The 17798-nt window shown below is 36.7% G+C and overlaps 1 protein-coding gene across 1 annotated transcript in view; it reads right to left on the bottom strand.

The window, feature by feature from the left end:
* SHOC1 (shortage in chiasmata 1) overlaps positions 1 to 17798 on the bottom strand; it is a 55239-nt gene that overhangs the window by 12424 nt on the left and 25017 nt on the right. Inside the window, exons 10-16 of the mRNA XM_082497336.1 lie at positions 15300 to 15425; positions 12196 to 12372; positions 8750 to 8857; positions 6787 to 6974; positions 2427 to 2499; positions 928 to 997; positions 144 to 322 (exon numbers count right to left, since the gene is read on the bottom strand). Of these exons, the coding sequence (XP_082353462.1) occupies positions 144 to 322; positions 928 to 997; positions 2427 to 2499; positions 6787 to 6974; positions 8750 to 8857; positions 12196 to 12372; positions 15300 to 15425 (921 nt within the window). The remainder of the gene's footprint in view (positions 1 to 143; positions 323 to 927; positions 998 to 2426; positions 2500 to 6786; positions 6975 to 8749; positions 8858 to 12195; positions 12373 to 15299; positions 15426 to 17798) is intronic.

Raw genomic sequence — 17798 nt, 5'->3', positions numbered from 1 at the left:
GCTCTGTTTGCTTGGCTTTAGCCTTCATAATTTGTTACTCATTCTCTTCCACAGGCACACAAACATAGTATTTGAGGGAACAGAAAATGCTTTCCTTTCATATGCCAGGCCAATTGTTTATAACAATTCTGAAGAGCACTTACCCATTTGTATTGTTTCAGGGAGGGTGGTTTTAAAAGTCATGTAAGTAACATTCAGATTTTTGCACAGATTTTTCCAACAAGAGTTTTCAGAATAATCATATTCCATTACTAATGAGAAGTGTGTCCAAGGGAAGTCAGCTCCAATTTGCTGATTATGTACAATAACACAGGAATATCTACTAAGACTTAAAAAAACAACAAAATACTCATAAAATTAAGTTCACATAGAAGTACCCTCAGAACAAAATAAACACATTTTTACTTCTAAGAAAGAATTATCACTGTTTAAAGTCTGTTTACAAAAAAACATTTACCTTTCCTAAATTTAAAACCGTAATTTCTTTAAAAATTAATTTAAAAATTAAAAGCTGTACTTCCCCTCCTCCAACTATCTACTTAAAGTATTCATATTTTCCTGCAATGTAATAATTTTTCATTATTTCTGTCTTATGCCCTTTCCCCCCACCTTTTTCTAAAACATGGAAAACAAACATGTTTTTCTACACATTTTTCTAAACAAGTTTTTGTAAAACATGCAAAACAAAACAAAAAGTTAAAAACATGCAATTCATGTTTTCTAAAAGTTACTCTAAGCCTCACAACTAAGCATTTTACAACAGTGTGGACAAACTTCTCCCTTCCTAGAAGGAAGCTGTAGATCCATATTTTGAAATTTTTACTCCAGACTGGAAAGTCCCATGGAAATGAACAAAAGTAACAAAAGTTTCACTGACGTTAGTCCTGAGTAAAGACTCTGTTCTCAAAAATCAAGAATTTAACTTACTTGCTTATGAGATCTTTGCAACCTAAAAAGGTTCCTTTTTTCTCAGAATTCAAATCCATAGCTTTTAAACCTGCACAAAAAGAATGAGCCTCTGCAGGTATGAATCAATGCACACCAGTAAGCAGCAAATGTAGAACAACATAAGATATTAAAATTGTATGTATTACATAAAGTCTGTATGTCTATGTATTACAAGTCTGTCTTGACAAAGTCCTAAACAATTTCAGTTTGCATTGCACAGAAGGGTGTAATGATTTAGAAACTTCCATTTTTTTAACCCAAGGAAGAAGTGGGTTTTGCATGCCTCACAAACCCACAATGCGATTACCTTAAAATGAAAAATTAAAGGTTAGTGCAAAAGGAAGCATCTTTGCCACTTTATCGTTTAAATTCCTTTACGCTTTCTGTACACTTGAAGTTTTACAAGTATGACTGGAAGATGTAGCTAAAAAGGGATATCTGTGTAACACAGATGCCTCTCTTCAGAAGTTTAGTTAGTTGGATTGACCAGTGTTTGCAACCAAGTCTTAAGATCTTAAAACAAATTAAAACTTTTCTTTAAATATTATTATTAGTAAAAGCATTGTGAACATGCCTCCTCCCTTTCAAAACATTCTAAAAGACAGGCTTTCTTCTTTTAACAGCACAGGAAATTTAACTTTATTTTTAAAGGCAAAAGAACAACATAATACATGACACTGTTGACAAGGTTCAAGCAAGAAGGAGTTACAAAAATGGGTTTTAAAAAGCAATATGAAAGGAATCAGCGGCTTGCTCTAAGCATAAGTTTCTGAAACAGGTTTCTTTTACCGGCCGAATCTGCGATGTTGAACAAGCTTGTACAAAAATTACTCACAGGTAAAATGATGAACTGATGAAAATGCTGCTTGTATCAGTGGGGGGCTGGGATATAAGAAATAGTATATTTTTTTTCTTTGAGTTTAATAGATTGCTACAGCTTATGCTGTAGCATAAGCAAATTAGCAAACAAGGTCAGCAACAGATAGCTAAGGGAAACCATGATCTGTACCTAACTACTCATTTAAGATTTTATGCCAGGTAGCTTAGTTAAGACTTCTAAATTCTAACTGCTCTTAAAAAGCCTGCATGGAAGAAAACTTGTAAGCACCGATCAGCTAAAAACAAAAAGACAATCTGACCAAGACAACAGATGCAATTATAATTAGGCAATGGGCTGCCCACATATCCTTAGTGTTCTGTTAAATAAACCTTTAACTTGACAGATGAATTATCATTCTCCTGCAACAGAAAAAAAAACATACCAGAACTCTTAAATGGGGGAAAATAAAATTACAAGAAAGGAAAAAGGCTGATGGAAGAGCTAGGAAACAGAAAACAGTGAGAAAAGTATACAGAAAGGTTCCTGACGAGGAGAAAAGGGAGAGATACCTGCAAAAAGCATGCAAACAGGAATGCAACAAAGCATAGAATAAACAGCCACTTTTTCTTTCAAAAATACACATAGAATATTTTTTTACCTTCTATTCTAGATAAAGTGTGAATGAGGCCAGCTTTTTCTCTCTCAGAGTCCATTCTTGTTATGATTAGTATCTGGAAGAAAAAAAGTAAAAAACTCCAGTACTGTAAAAAAATTTGTTCTTTCAGCCTGCATACATCTTGCTCTCTCCTTTGCACAGAAAGCATGAGATTGACTAAGCAGGTGGCAAAAATGGAAACCTCAGAATTTTCCAGAATGACAATCAGAGAATATCTCAAATTGGAAGGGACCCATAGGGATCACTGGGTCCAACTCCTGCTCCTTGCAGAAATACCTAAAAATAGACCGTATGACTAAGAGCGTGGTCCAGACGCTCCTTGAACTCTGGCAGGCTTAGTGCTGTGACCCTTCCTTGGGGAGGGCACTTGCTCCTGTTAAATTTCATACAGTTGGTGATGGCCCAGCTCTCAAGCCTAGCCAGATGTCTTGTAAGGCCTCTCTGTTCTCAAGGGAGTCCACAGCTCCTCCTAGTTTAGTATCATCAACAAGCTTACTTAATGCACATGCGGCTCCCGAGTTCAGATAATTTTAAAAAACATTAAAGAGTACTGGCCTTAAAACTGAGCCCTGGGGAACCCCACTGATGACTGGCCACCAGCCTGATGTAACCCCATTTAGTATAACCCCTTGAGCCCGACCCACCAGCCAATAGCTCACCCAACATATTATGGACTTGTCTAGCTGTGTGCTGCACAGTTTATCCAGAAGGATACTGTGAGAGACAGTATCAAAAGCTTTGCTAAAATCCAAACCCACCACATCCACCAGCTTCCCTTCGTCAATATAATGGCTGACCTTGTCATAAAAGGAAATTAAGTTGTTTAAGCAGGACTTTCCCCTCATGAACTCATGCTGGCTATGATCAATGACTGTGTCATCTTTCAAGTGTTTTCCATTAACTCCCAGAAGAATATTCTCCATAATTTTACCAGGCACTGAGACTGACAGGCCTGTAATTACCAGGGTCTTCCTTCTTTCCCTTCTTGAAAACTGGGACAACATTTGCCAGGTTCCAGTTAATTGGGACCTCTCCTGACTACCAAGACAGTTGAAAAATAATGGAGAGAGGTCCCATGATGACACCAGCCAGCTCTTTCAGTACCCTGGGATGAATCCCATTGGGCCCCACAGATTTATGCGCATCCAGCTGGAGCAGCAAGTCTCAAACAAGTTCAGAGTTGGCTGGGAGTTTATCATCCTGCCAGTCATGGTCTTATAGCAGAGGGCTCCAGGGGTCCCAGGGCCCATCATCAGTGTGGAACACAGAGGCAAAGAAGGCATTAAATGTCTCAACATTGCCTATGTCACTGTTTGTGAGGTGACTGACCTTGTCAAGCAATGTTATCTCTGATTATCCTTTTGCTGTTATCATATTTTAAAAACTCATTTTTGTTATCCTTCATAGTGCTGGCCAGCTTGAACTCTAACTGAGCTTTGGCCGCACAAATTACAGTGGTGAACACCTCCCTACAGTGGTGAACATCATCTGTGTAGTCCTCCCATGTCACCTATCCTTGCTTCCAATGTCCATACACTTTCCTTTTCTGCCTAAGTTCTACAAGAAGATCCACGCTCAACCTAGCTGGCCTTCTGCACCACTTGCTTGACTTCTGACACTTTGGACTTGCCTGCTCCTGTGCTCTTAAGAGATGGCTCTTAAAAAGTGACCAGCATTCTTGGACCCCAATACCTTCAAAAGCAGGTTCCCAGGGAACCTTACTAACTAGCTCCTTCAGCAGCCCAAAGTCTGCTCTCTCCATATCAAGGTTGAAGCTTTGCTGATGGTTTTAATCCTGTCGCCAACGATTTGAAACAGGTGTATGTGTGCATTATTACAACACCTGGAGAAACAATATTATAGAAGACATCAGTATTGGAATTCAGTTTTATGAACAAAGCTGTTCTAGAAGAAATCTTAAACTGGAATATTTGATTCAAAGTAAGAATGTTATTTAAAGATATTATCCAAGACATTATACCACATTATTCCTGTTGCACTAGACAGATTATTACTGTCATATTAGAGGAATTACACGAATGGAGGCAAAAGTTAAAACTGAAGTTATCTAGAACTCAGCCTGCAAGATGGTGATGTACTGGAGGGAGGTACTAGATGTACTGCTGTAGTAATTAGAAAGATTTTCCAGACCATAGATGGAGTACACTGAAGTGTTCCTGCCAGAGATCCCTTATCTCTGAGACTCATCAAATACTGATTAAAATTTTGAAAAGTATTACAAACTGACACAGTTTAAAAAGAATCACTCCCAGAGAAGGAGTTTACCTTGTCCACAGTTTCAACTGATACAAACTGAATGTGTGCAAAATAATCAAAGTATGTAAAGAAGAATACATACACACAGGATTGATACCACACTTTCAAACAGGATGATTTCTGAACCTTTATGCCATTGTATCAACACTTTTCATGGTGCACACAAGATAAGATTTTTACGGAGGCACATGGCATTGACTAACTCTTAAGACTTTGGGACGCAAGATAATTATATATGTAAATACTAACAGTGTGTTAGATCCTGTCAGAAAATAATTTCTGGATATTGGTCAGCCTGACAAACTTAAGGCAGATTCCTATTTCCATATGTTGGTGCACAGAACAGCTACTTGATGACCCACTGGCTCCTTTCAAAACAGTTTTGGACAACTGCATTTTAAAATGTAGACTTGGTTTTTCACCCATGATACAACAGCATACTCATTACATGTTGCTGTGAGCTAAATGACAGTTTTAGTCATGTTCTGTCTAATCATGAGTAAAAATGAGTAAAGCTCACTTTATTCTATTCCATTAGCAACTTCTTGCTTACAAAGGAAATGTCCCGTTATAATCCTGCATCAATACCAATTTTGGCTAATAAAAGGATAACCAGATTATCATGTCAGATCACATTAACTGATGCTGATGTGAAGTGTTATCATAGAACAGGAAATGGCTTATACAGTACAACTTTTACTTGTTATTAAAACTGAATCTCCTTCTGCCTATTCTGGCTCATTGAAACCTGTCTCTGAATGCTAGAGGATGCTAAACAATCTTATAATTGTGAATAAAATCATACATATTCTTACATTCATGGGTATATGTGCATGACCTTAAGTTTAAGTCAAGCAAGCAAAGGAAAACTCAGGAGCGTTATAGTTAAAATTTTTAAAAAATCTTATCTAGTGGAGTTCAGAAGAAAATCAAAATTGTCACTGAGCTGACATTAAGATGACAAAGTTGTCATACGTCTCCCACTACAGCCTAATCCTAGGATCACAAAGCAAAATATGTTACTCAAGAAAACGATGCTGAAATCAGCTTAGAGGGTCTATTGAAGGACAGACACCAAGACAATCAACACCATTTTGTTTTGGTTGCTTCATTTCCCTTTTAAATTCTAAAAGGGTGTACAACAAGCTATTATATTTTTCTTCTCAGGAAAATTTAATCAAAAGATGTTCACAGCTCTTAGTGCAACTCTTAACAGAAGCAAAAGAAGAAGAAAGCTCCAAGAAGTGATGTATGGAAAGAAATTAAAATAAATGAAAGTAAGCTGGAAGATTTGTCTTTTTTGGCTGTGTGTTCAGCAGCAAAAATTCTATTCCAAACAATCAGGACACTTAAAAGTTATGTATTTTATCCCTTCAGTTTCATTATGTGATAATTATTCTGTAAATAAATAGCCTGCAAAGGACAATGGTGTTTTGCACTACATGTTATTACCCAAAATATTCACATATCCAGAAAAAAAAATCTTTAGACAACTTGAATCTCCTCCACAACTCTATCCTCCATGCCATAACTATCACTTACGGATATTTGCTTCTTATATAATTATAGTGCCAGAAGATTGGCCTGATACATGGGTTAAGCAGAGGTCGTCTATGGATACCAATACCCATATACATGGTGCGTGTGTGCTGAGTCACACTGTACAAGTACACAATCCTGACTTGTGCTATGATTCAATTTGCACCAGAAGATTGAGGGCTTCAAATAAAAGGTTACAACATAATTTTCAGTAAGTGATGCAGTACAATATACTTACCAGGGAAACAAAACCACCTGCAACAAGATGAAGCACTGACAATGTTAAAACTCCTATGTATGTTATTTCAGTCATGCAACAAGGGGAGATTTGATCAAACAGAAACCTGCACTGCTCCTGATAGAGGTCTTAAACTTTATGTTATCCTTATTTAACAGACACTGTGAGTTGGAAAGGTAATTATAAGACTTCTTCCATAAACCAACCCTTGTTGAAAGGTGATTTTATAATTATTCACATATTTTGGAGAAGTTTTGTTTCCTTAGGGAAATTGTTTACATAGTTAACCTTAACACTGTGTTCCCCTCCGTATCTTTGCATCCAATTTACAATGTGACACTGAAGTTCTGTTATTTTGGGATTTGTTTCATGCTTTTTCTGGCTGCTGTACTGCACAATCTTCAACTGCCTCCATATGTTATTCAAACAGGATTCTAAGACGTTTTTATAGATATCCTTTGCCTTGGACAAATAACCTGTTAATAAATCAACAAAAGAAGTAATTGCAGTGACAAAAGACAATTGCCAAGGTTTGTGTTTAATCTATATATAAATTTAAAATTTATGTGAAGGTATCTTGCAAAAAAAGATGAAAATTTAATGGCTCACCAATATGGAAGGATACTATTACTACTAATCAGGTACATAAGTGGCCTTTATAAAACTGCTGTACCTCTTATAGTATCTGTTATATGACTCGAGCTAGAACTGTAAAACATTGCATTCTATAGCTGCAGATACCAGCAGCAGCAGCACTGTTTAACTAGCCTATATGGTTTATACTTAGTAACAACTTTATACTCCCACTGTCCAAAGCTTCACATGTCCTGTGTTTTCACTACTCTTCATATTATCACAACTATGGTGATAATATGCTATGGTGAACAATGCTGGAGCAGGGGGGTTGAACTCAATGATCTTCAAGGTCCCTTCCAACCTAAACCTATGATTCAGTGATTCTACTTGAAAATTAATAAAGAAAAAATACACCTAAGATAGATAACTATGTGATGAATTACACAGCACAGCACAACATTATAACACTAGTGAGGACTACGGGGCGTACTCAGTGTCTGGCTCCATTTTTAAGTTTTTTTCAGATCTTTTTTACTTGTGCATTTTTGTGTGTGAGGTGTTGCTGGGATCTGGAAGGACAGGTGCTGTGTAATTCTGAAATATCATCTAGGAGTGCTTTTGCTATAATAGAACAGAGGAGGAAGAACTGCTCATTTGTCTCCCTCCCATCCTCCTATGTTTTTTATATTAATTGAAAAGAATTCTACTTATGCATTCATTCTGTATTTTTCTTCCTCTCTTTTATTGCTAGAAATATTTAAGGGGATACAAAATAATTTCTTTTCCCCACAGTTTGATTTATGGCAGATGTTTTCCATTTTACATCTATTTTAAGGAAACACCCATCAAGGGATAATTCAGAGTGACTGAAGTTAGATATTCTGAACTGCCTTAACTCCTATAAAGGCAGAGAATCCTGACTTTCCTAAAGCATTCATAAAAGGTCAGCTCCTTATGAATCTGTTCTGATAGATCTATCTGAAAATTCACAATACACTACTATGGAAACTTGACAAGAATGACATTATCATTTCAGGCATAAAATTGGGTTACAATGAATGTTCGTCTTCCAAATGGGAATAGCATAAGACCAGAAAAGCTCAAAAAAAACTTCTGTGTGAGTCCAGTACTAAGAATTGGACTGTAACTTCAAACTCCCTGCCTCATGATACATTAGATAATATTTCAGATTTTGCTTAAAATGCCCTCAGTTTTATGTACCTCGTTTCAAAGGAGCCCAAGAATATTTTTAGGTGGAAAGTGTTCCACACTCGCAGATGGTGGATTGTAAACAACAAAGGACCTGCTGTTTTTGCATTTCTCAGTTTCCACACAGGGCTTTCAAGGAAAATTTGTCATTCTCTGATACAAGACAACACATTATATATGTGGAAGTTCATATGAATGTTTCTTAGTCAAATTCACGTAATAATACGAACAGTGGTATATTAGTCATGAACTGTGCACATACACTACGCAAGTCCAGTCTACAGTGAATTCATTTCTAATTATGAAACAGAAATAAGGAAGCAAAGGTGATTGAATATCACATTGAAGCTATGCTGGAGGTACACTGATGGCAAAGAATCACAGTGGACATACATGAAGGAGAGACTGCAGAATACACACAAGGCATTGGGTTTCTGGGTATCGTTATTCACTACTGAAAACAAACCTAATGCTGTGTCCAAGCCACACGTTAAGAGAAGATCTCGAACTGTCACCAGCAGGTGCACCAGAGCAGCATGTCTGAACAGCATGATCTCCTTCTCATCTATTTTACCTTTACAAATAGAAGACACAGGTGTGGTCTGTATAAAATTTCAGAAATCACGCTATACATATGTAATCAATTCAAAAGATCCCGGTATCGCAGAATTTTCATTAAACACACTTAAACAGACATAATCTTGAAAGGTAGGATCTGGTGATCTTGGCAAACAGCTTAAGATACGGCATAACTTCTTCCATGTCATCTGACCCAGAGCAAGTGTCACACAGGGAAGTGTTTTTGAAAGGTGCATGGGGATAGATGCTGCTTGCTGGAGGAGGGGATAACAGTTCCCCTAGGTGTGCCATTAAATCCACACTGCCTTACTGATTTCAGTAGGCAATCTTTAAGTATACATGGAAACTGATAAATTTCCCATCTTTTGGTCTGTCATATAAGCCCAGCTGTTCACATTACTATTTCCTCGTCTGACTAGTCAAATTGCTAAATTTTTGAACAGCACTCTAACTCCTTCTAACCCATTTTCCAAAAATTTCAGAACTGTTTCTAAGAAATAAAAATGGTGGATTATCCACTAATCAATAAGCAATTTTAAAGCAGTGATAACCTCAAATTGAGCTTTTCACAGAGTCTTTTCAACAAATCTTAGACTATAAAACCCACATTCTTTATGGCAAATGATTTGGACCTGGCTAGTCTTCACACATATCATGAGAAAAATACCGATTGTCTTCCAATAACGATCCATTAAGAAGTCTTAACTTCTGATATCACCTTCCCCACACCTAATTAACCTCTCCTGATGGTAAGCTTAACATTCTGTGTGAAGGTAAATTTGGAGGACATCTGCTGCTTCTTTGACCCACAGAGTATATCAGTTTATGGGCTACATATTCTGTATTGCCTACCCGTTTTGAATAAATCTTCAAGGACCTGACTGAACAGGAAGGAATTACTAGTCTGAAGAAGCAAGACATTTTTGGGAATTGCACACAGGAGTGGTGTAGTTCACTATCTTAAGAGAGGAAGTATGTGACTGCTACAGAGTAAGTGGACTTTAAAAAGCATACTTCAAGATGCTAAAAATGGTTGAGGAAGATAATTAAAGAATAAATGACTACAGTTGATCAAGGAATTACTGAATGAGGTGCATTATACAAAAAATATTAGCTAGTTCTGTGTACTGGGATCAAAATAGCTTTTAATTCAAAAAGACAAGTGAAGCACTTAGGGAGGAAAAAATCAAAACGTATAAACACAGCATACAGAAGAATTAGCTGGAAACATCATGGAACGCAAAGATCTTGCTATTATTCTGTATCACAAGACAGAAATTGACTGTTCATCTCTGTCAGTGAAGGTGCTGAAACTGAAGGACTATGTCCAGTTCTTGACACCACTCACCATAAAAAATCAGTAAAGAATACAGGTCATTTAGAAACAAAGCAAGACAGTAAGAAACCACACTTTATGAAGAGAGACTGGAGCATTTGGTGGTATTTGGTGCAGAAAGAAAAGACCAGCAGGGGAATACTAATCTTCTAATAGATCAATACCATCACAGTAAGTGATTGTTTTCTGTGTTCCTGGAGGATTAATGAGAAAATGCATCAGCATACTCTCGAGTAAAGTGGAATGAGATTGGATATTGTGAAAATATTTAAAACCAGAAGGCAATAAAAGAGTGAAGTAAGTTACCAGGGAGGTTTTGGAATCTCCTGTACAGTTAGAGAAATATTTCTTGGGAATGGATGGGATATGTCCAAGAGTCTTTCCTCTTTTCTATGTTTCTATGGACCTTCCAGCAAGAAAATTCTTATCTCCTGCTTCTTTAGGTAGGGACAAAATGCAAGACTTCCCAGCTGAATCAACCTGACTTTTTTCAGTATTTTAAACCAAGAGCAAAAAGTTTTTACTGCTTTCCTTGAGCTGTAATCCAAAGACCCATCTATTTCATAGGTCAATCTTGTGTTCAACACAGTTATTTTTGTATAAAAAGGGATGGGTAGATATTATCTATTCCTCAGAAAACACTTGCCCTTAAAAGGAAGGTCCAATAGATGACTATTTACTTCATCAGTATTTCAGCCACTAAACATTTTCATTGATTTCACTGCTGTAATTTTAGCAACTGGCAATATACTGCATAGCTAATGTACAAGCAAAGAGGGCCCTGAAGTTTGAATACACATGCCACTTGGCCCAGCTCCTACTTTAGGCTACATTTCTATAGCACATAAACTGCATTTGAAAGGATATTAGTTTTCTTAAGTTAATCTTGAATTAAAATACAGACTCGTACATATTTTCTTACTTGATCTTGAGAAGCAGTAGTGTTCTTTGTACACTTTTCTCAGCAATGTTTTCCTTTCTGTGATTCACTGATACAGATAGATACTGAGTTTCTCCCTCATGTTTGTGAAGATGGCGTTTGCTTTTTTGTAAGCTCCCTCAAATTAAGAGAACCCTGCTGCCAACAATTTTAAGATAGTATTTCTATAGACCACAGGCTGTCATTCAGCAGAGACTACTAATATTTTTTTTGTTTGCCTTCTCACTCGTAATTTCATTATCTTTAGTTTTATTTTGAGAAAAATACATTCAATACAGAAAGCAATAAAGTTGAGGTAGCTAAAGTTCATCACATAACTTGTGGCATAATATAAAAACTTGGCAGGTAGTAGACAGCCACTTATATTGTACTTACAACTAGTTCTAAAATATAAGCAGTACAACTCAAAAAATAATCTGAAATACCCAATAGCTTTCTAAATCTTCCTGAAACACAGTCTGTATTTTGCTGTGAGGTTTTCCTGACCCTCTCTTTATCTACAGCCAAAATCTTCGTAAGGGGTCACTGATTTTGCTGGCTTTTGTTTTCATTTTTCTGGTTTTATAGGGTTTTCACATACCACATAGGAAAGAAATGGAAGTAAGAAAGGAACCAAATTAATATAAATCTTTTTTCTCCTGATTTCTAACATAGGCTTAGCATTTTGCATCATGCAAGCATGACAAACAATAGGTACTAAAAGTAAAGAAACCACAAAACCACAAACACATCTTTTAATTTTTAAATCTAGCATAAAAAATTTTAAACATTGTTTGATACAGAAGCAACATTTCTGAAGCATATCTAAAATATTTTAAAATTAAATTAAATTAGAATACTTTTTATATTACAATATTCAGGTTAATAAATGTAATGCTGAGGAACTAAGAGACATTATTTTGGAAATAAAAGAGGAAATCAATTACAGTGACTCTACAAGATAAACTGCTGAAAGTTTTATTATTAATTTATCAAACATCTTGAACCTTGTGTCACAAATTAAACCTGTGTTAGTATTAAAGAAGAAAAAAACAATGATTTTTTAAAAAGGACATACCTTCTTTAAAATGATCACATATCACTTTCTCTTGCTGTTTTAAGAAAAACCTTGTATGATCAAATTTAACGCTGTCAAAACTCCAATTTACAGAAGCAAGTACACCCAGATGTATCAGATCTTTTAGAACAGGAGTGGCTGCTTCTTCCAAGAGGCAGTATGCCTGGCATTGGCTTTCTGGACAAGCACAATAAACAAAACATAATAATAAAGTTTGGTTTCATATACTACCACTGAACAAGAACATTCAAAAGACCTAGCAAAATACAAACAAAACTGACTTCTTCATGAAAGCTGTAACATTAATAGAAAAACAGTTGCTTGCCAGGGAGCCTACTGAGTGGTAGGATTAAGCTGATCCTCACAGCAGGCAACCATGTTACTCCATGCATTTCCTAAAATGATGAAACTCCATGATGAAAAGCTAGGACTTTCTACTCCTGTGACTCCCACTAATATTGTACTATTACTCCATTGTTCTACAGCCGCCTTCTACTTCATAGTCTAAACTCAAACTTAGTCCTTTTACATCCACTCGTTAATATAACTTCAACTTAAACAGCCTGATACTTAACTTCTTCCCTGGTTAAGTACCTTCCCTGGTACTTAGCTTCTAATGTCTTTGTCTAGCAAGGCTAAACAAGCCAACTTGTTACTCTCTCTGTGTTTTCATACTAACAGTTCTTAATTGCTTCCAGGTGTCTGTTTTACAATTCTTTCCAAATTACAACTAAGTTTCTTGCTATAGTATGCATGACAGAGCTGTCAATTGCCAAATGAGTTGAAAGGGATGTGTTTCCTCAGGTAAAAAGGCAAAATTCTCCATACCCATTTTTTAAAATTATAGTTGAGTTGATCACATCAACAAGATCAGAACTCTGTGGTTCTTCATTTTCAAAGATTTACTCTTATTTTTCAAAAATACTTTCAACTGATCTATACAAATTATTTGACTAGAAGCTGACATAACTTCACTTGGTCAATGCACTACTTCATAAGCAATTAGTAACTTCATATTTTTAAGCATTCTAAAAAAAGGTGTATTACTGTGTCCAGTTTTTCAGCCTTTATGGAAGTAGGTCAGATACTATAGTATTTTGGATGCTCGTTGTATAATTTCATTCGGGCATTGTTGTATTAATGTATAATTTTTTTTTAAAATGTATTTCTAACCATGCACCTCAATGCACCACTGTTAAGAAAAACGGTTGCGTGAATCTTTCTAATCTCTGTTTTGGCCATAGCTTGTTTTTCAGAGAGATCCTTTTCTTTCCTTTGCAAGGCCACCATGGTGAAAAATGGTAAAACTTTATTTCAAGGACTGCAATAGGACTTTCAGTCCCAACAAATGCTACCTTTGTAAAATGCTAATTTTTGTTTTGACTGCAGAAAAACTTTTTTTTTTCCCAGTTCCATTAAAAGCATCTTGCTTCAAAATTTATTTTAAAAAACATTTAAAAATAAGCTTAATGCTGTTGTCACTGAAATTGAGAATAAACTCCTTAACACCAATGTAGTATTAAAAGGCAGGCATTCTCTTTATTGCAGTGCTGGGCGCACAGGGGATCACTCCACCCAGTGTGCACACCACAGCTTCTAGCTAGACCCTATTTATACATCATAGGCTTTACGTATTCATGCAATTTATACATATGAAAATTATTTCATTAACACCTCCCAGTCGCATGTACACTTTCCTCCTTAGCCGTGGTCCTGAGAGTCCTTGGTGGTTTCTTTTCTCTTCTTGAAGGGGCCACCTTGTTATTCTTTGGGTGAACTTTGTGCTCTGTCCCGCATATTCCTTTCATATCAGTATCGTAACTGTGCACTTAACCTCGTAGACTGACTTGTACTGGCCTCCCGCTCCAGCCTTGGGTTACAGTCCATGCTGTCTGAGTTCTTTGCAGTTGTCTCTTTTTACACTGTTCCCATTCTGTCTGCAATTTAACCATTTTGGCATCTGCCTGAAAACCCAACTTGGTATCACTGCTATGTGATTTCCATCTCAGATGGGAACGGATCAAAATACTGCTCTACTCTTTCACTGGTTCTTTGAAAGAGACTCCCACTAAGTACCTGGTTTGAGTGAATCACGGAATCACGGAATTTTCAGAGTTAGAAGGGACCTCTAGAGATCATCTAGTTCAACTCCCCTGCCAAAGCAGGAGTGCCCAGAGCACATTACTCAGGACTGCATCCAGGCGGGTCTTGAAAATCTCCAGAGAAGGGGACTCCACAACCTCCCTGGGCAGCCTGGGCCAGTGCTCTGCCACCCTCACTGTAAAGAAGTGTTTCCGTGTATTTGAACGGACCTTCCTGTGTTCTAACTTGTGCCCATTGCCCCTCGTCCTGTCACTTGGAACCATTGAAAAGAGCCTGGCTCCATCCTCCTTCAACCCACCCTTTAGATACTTGTATGCCATAATAAGGTCTCCCCTCAGCCTTCTCTTCTCCAGTCTAAAGAGTCCCAGCTCTCTCAGCCTTTCAATGTACTTCCATGGAAAAACAAACTAATCTGTGCTAGGCCTACAACTTCCTAGCACTGTATGTGCTTAATTTGAGGCTGTACAAATCTTGTAAATATCTTCCAGGCTATTCTCCACCATATCTACTGTGTGACAAAATTTCTGTCAGTGCATGTTCTTTGATACAGTACCTTGAAAAGTACAACAGCAAGAGTTCACAGGGTAAGGCTCAGTCATGTATGAGATAAACCCCTAGTGAATTACTACTGTGTTAAAGACATTTCCTACCAAAATGACTGCCAATCCCTTCCACCTCCCATTCCCTCATTTTCTTTGTCAGAGAAATAATGCAGAATAATAATTTGAGGTTACTGATTGGCATGAAGAGATTTCATGTCTGATGGTTTAAATCAGACATAACTCAAAGTCTGTACTTTTTAGTTTGCCTGCAACTGGCTTTAGTCTGAAGACAGAATTCCATAGCCTGTTCTCACACCTCTGTAAAAACAAATATCCATCTATTTGGAATGTTTTCAGTCACAAGGAGCAGAAATTTCCATATTTGTCTGAGTAGTACTAGTTAATATAAAATTATATTGCAAAGCTATATAAAATAAATAATATTCATAAATACTATACCCGATGCTGGAATATTGACTGTGACACTGTCGTCATTCTCTAGTTCTTTTTCTTCTATTGTTACAGTCTCACAAACAGAACTGTTCTCTTTGAGAACATGCATAGGTTGTTCTTCAGGTTGTAGCACTAAATCATTAAACCACAAGCGAACATTTAGATACAAATATCAAAAAAAACAGTTCAATGAGTAAGAAAACCATTCTATAAATTACTCTACATGCAAAACTATTATCAAATTAAGTAGTTTCTATGACATATCTTTTCTTTTCTTGAACTTCTTTGTTGTTTTCATGGGCTTATATAGTATGGAAAAACCATACAGACACAGAGAGAGATGAGGCCCTGTCAGCCTTCACAGCCCAAGAAGTCAGGCATTATCAGGTTCCTCTTCCTTCGGGCAGAAATACAGAACTGGCAAAATTAAGGAGCTGGTACTATAGCTCTACAATATAGCTGCATAGGAAAGTGCATATGGAGAAAAACCATCTATGAGAGAAAAGAAGCTGCTGACTACAAGGAGCTCAAATTATGAAAAATATCTCAGTGACTGTGAGTAGAAAAGGTTAGGTACTGTAAGTGACCCAGAAAGAACATGGAAGCTGCAAAATGGCAGGAAAAAAAAGAAAAGAAAAATTGCTTATTGAAAATAACTTTTTCTACTGTCTTATAGCTATCTTCTGCAACATGTTACTATTTCTAAGTCTCCTTCCTTTCTTATAAATACTGATGCATGAGCTACAGCTTCTGCCCACAAAGCTTCCTTTGGCAGCTCTACCACCTTATTTCTGAGAGGGGTTCTGGCTGAACAGGTGTCTCCTAAATACTGCTGATTTTTTCTAGTTAAGAATGTCAGTTTCCTCAGAAAACAAACTGATCATACAGAGACAGAAAAGAAAGAACAAATTTCTTTTCTAGTTAAGTTAAGACAACCTTCTTCATTTTGAAAAGCTGTACGGTTCAAAATGGGATCGATGAACTGTTTCTACTATTTCCCTCCTGTGTATTTTCTGAACTAAATATTATATATAATGACATCTTTAAAAAATAAGCCAAACAACAAAGACAATAGAGAAAGAGCCCTACAAGCACTGCTGTCATTTCTTATTTTCAGTTAAATTTAGAAAGACCCCTAATAAAACCTTTTCATTATTACAAAAGTATACAATAATTTACATAATTTTTACATCAGTGTAGTAAGACCTATACTTTTTAATGGGTTCACTATATATCAGACAGAACTGATCTGCAACACTAGGGTCTACTTGTAAACATATTGTAAACTGCATTTAACTTACTTAAACCTCCACAAGCCTATTCATAAGTGTAACACAGCTTGCCTTTCAATACATTTGGATTTCTTGTTAGGAGATGCAGTTCTAGTCAGAGTTCACTAGATGGTAGCATAAAACTTCAGTTCAAGGTACCTTGATCTCCTACTTTCAAAATTGGGATTGTTGCTTTCCGAGGCCACAGAAGTGTTTTATGCATGTCTACCAGTGTCAGTAAAAGATTAATTATACCAAGAAATAATTTCCTCCACAAGATTACATAAGCTTGCGATTAAATAAATATCCTAATTGTACTGCATAGGAATTATTGCTGAAAGTGTTTATGTAACAACTGTAATCTCTTTCTTTTTTTTAATGCTGGGACATATAACTGAAACACAGATAGAAGTGATAAATATTCTGCCACACAAGTCCAAAAAAAGAAAAATATTATTTTTTTAACATGATTTTATTTTGAAAAGTGGATCTGGAAATATGTCACTGTCTCCTGATATTTTGTGTCACAAATAGTTGCTTTTTAAAACTAACACAGAATTTCTTCTAAGTCTTTTTCCTCTCTGCTATTTTGCATTTCTGCAATGCCCAATGCATAGTGTGAGATTCCTGCATAAGCGTTGTCATCAGAACAGTACTACCAACAACTTTCTGTTTTCCCTAAGACCTGTTTTGCCTCATTGTTTGATGGTTTCTGCACAATGTAACTGGCTCAAATGGTTCTTTCCAGAGAATAATTTGTTCATTGTCTAGGCTATGTTGGTTCTACAAAAGGACGAGTATTGATAATTACTATTTGATAGCTACAAGTAATTTGATAACTACTATTTATCCAAAGAGGCCAGCAGATCTGATTCAGGACATATGGACAGAAGGGATCTTCTGGACTAAGTACTGTTTAGAGTTACTTTGTCAGAACAGGAATAAGCTCATACATTTCACAGAATCACAGAATCACAGAATCATCAGAGTTGGAAGGGACCTCTAGAGATCATCCAGTCCAACTCCCCTGCTAAAGCAGGATTGCCCAGAGCACATTACTCAGGACTGCATCCAGGCGGGTCTTGAAAATCTCCAGAGAAGGGGACTCCACCACCTCCCTGGGCAGCCTGTGCCAGTGCTCTGCCACCCTCACCGTAAAGAATTTTTTCCATGTATTTGAACAGAACTTCCGATGTTCTAACTTGTGCCCATTACCCCTCGTCCTGTCATTGGG

The sequence above is a fragment of the Vanellus vanellus genome (assembly GCF_965231255.1).
Source record: "Vanellus vanellus genome assembly, chromosome: Z".
Lineage (NCBI taxonomy): Eukaryota > Metazoa > Chordata > Aves > Charadriiformes > Charadriidae > Vanellus > Vanellus vanellus.
This window is presented reverse-complemented; position numbering and strand designations above follow the sequence as displayed.